This window comes from Octopus bimaculoides, chromosome 4, assembly GCF_001194135.2.
Source record: "Octopus bimaculoides isolate UCB-OBI-ISO-001 chromosome 4, ASM119413v2, whole genome shotgun sequence".
Lineage (NCBI taxonomy): Eukaryota > Metazoa > Mollusca > Cephalopoda > Octopoda > Octopodidae > Octopus > Octopus bimaculoides.
In genome coordinates, this window is record NC_068984.1 from 56700933 (window position 1) to 56702574 (window position 1642).

Here is a 1642-nt window from a genome sequence, read left to right on the forward strand (position 1 = left end):
CTTAAATGTTGGCAAGATTTCTCCTTCTACAGTTCACAAATCCTGGAAGCTCACAGTGCCTGAAACATGCTGCAGCAACATTCACAAGTCTCTAGGGCTCACTTTATACATTCTACTGATGATATTAGAATTCCTTTGCCTTGGTGTCCATGTTCTACTGCGTTCATTAAACACATAATGCAGCGGGATGTCAGAGTACAAATGATTCCTTGCATCATCATACTCATGCAGTGAGGGTAATGTCATGGTCCCTCTGTGCCTGAGCAGCTTGCTGAGTGCTACCTCTGTGAAAGTAAACTCTTTGCTGGTCTTCAAGATGTACTGCAAGTCTGTAGACAGTGTGAGATGTGTCATGTAGCTTAAATTCTGACAGTCTCCACATAGCTTCCAGAGGAGAAACATATTGGCAAGTAAGATAATTAGTAATTTCATCGTGAGCTTGATTCTGCTCATGATCTACTGCTGAGTTGTCTTTTACTTCAACAGAAGCACAGTCATGTCCCTTGTGCACATACTTGAATATATGTTTAATGCTTTTCACAGATGAACAAATTTCTACACTAATGTGAGCCCTGTACTTTTTCAGCAGGCAGGCATGGTATGGCACAACGTTCCTATTGTCAACTGAGTGACATCCAACTTGAACTATGACTCCAGTATTGCGTTTTCTGTACTCTGGATAGCCATTCAAATTAAGAAGTGTTTCATCTCTGTAGTTCTTTGGGAATTTCTTTTGACATGAGCCATTTTCCATGCAAGGGGAAGAAGGATTATTTGTTCTGCAAGGACCATGTATCATGCATATTTTCACTAAATCATGCAAGACTGGATCATCATTGGTATCAAGAATTTCAGCTGTCACGATCCTATCTATGTCATTGCTGTTTCTCAGTTTGTCCTCATTTTTCAACACTACCAATATGTGGCAGTGGAGAAGACCTCTCTTCTGAAACTCAATGTCATAGACATGAGCCACTGGCACCCTTAAAATGTGTCTATCCTTTATGTCCTTCATAAGTTCTGCAAGGTGTGACTTGCACACTTGGGCAGCTAAATCTGACCTATTTTCAGATGTTTCATTTTGATGTTGATTATCAACTATCTCAGGGCACTTTGGGTTGCAAGTGTAAGTGATGAACAAGTCTGGCTTAGCATATTTTGAAACAATTGACATGACATCCTGAAAATATTGGTGCATATTCTTTGGACTGCCTGTGAATGAGGAAGGCAGTATCACTGACACTCCTGGTTCAATATTCTCATCTGCTTCTGTGTTCAAATAGTCCATCAATCCATTGTACCTTCCACTTGCAACTGGTCTGATTGTTCCTAATATATTGCAGCCTGCATCCTTCAACCTTGACATATGCATCTACAACTGTTAAAATAATTTTCCAGCTCTGTGAATAACACTAAACCTTATGCACACGTGTCCAGCATTCCTCGACATGTTGCATCTCACAATGCCATCCAAATTCCCCATGGAAAAACAGAATTGGGTAGCTCATAGTGTCCAAGTGGTATGATGTGTAAGATATTTTTTCAGAGGAGCCTCTCTGGGATACACAATAATGTCTCTATTTTCAGGAGGACACCATTTTCTCCAACAAACACTGCTATTTCATTGCTGGTGGGGAAATTG

The 1642-nt window shown here is 40.4% G+C and overlaps 1 protein-coding gene across 1 annotated transcript; it reads right to left on the bottom strand.

The window, feature by feature from the left end:
• Positions 1 to 223: 223 nt before the first annotated feature.
• Positions 224 to 1366, bottom strand: LOC106874701 (uncharacterized). Its single transcript, XM_014922512.1, has one exon. The coding sequence runs from the start codon at positions 1364 to 1366 to the stop codon at positions 224 to 226; it is 1143 nt and encodes a 380-aa protein (XP_014777998.1).
• Between the last annotated feature and the right edge of the window lie 276 nt (positions 1367 to 1642).

Coding starts and splice junctions, on each gene's coding strand:
- LOC106874701 (XM_014922512.1), bottom strand. CDS start 1,366: ATGTCAAGGTTGAAGGATGCAGGCTGCAATATATTAGGAACAATCAGA.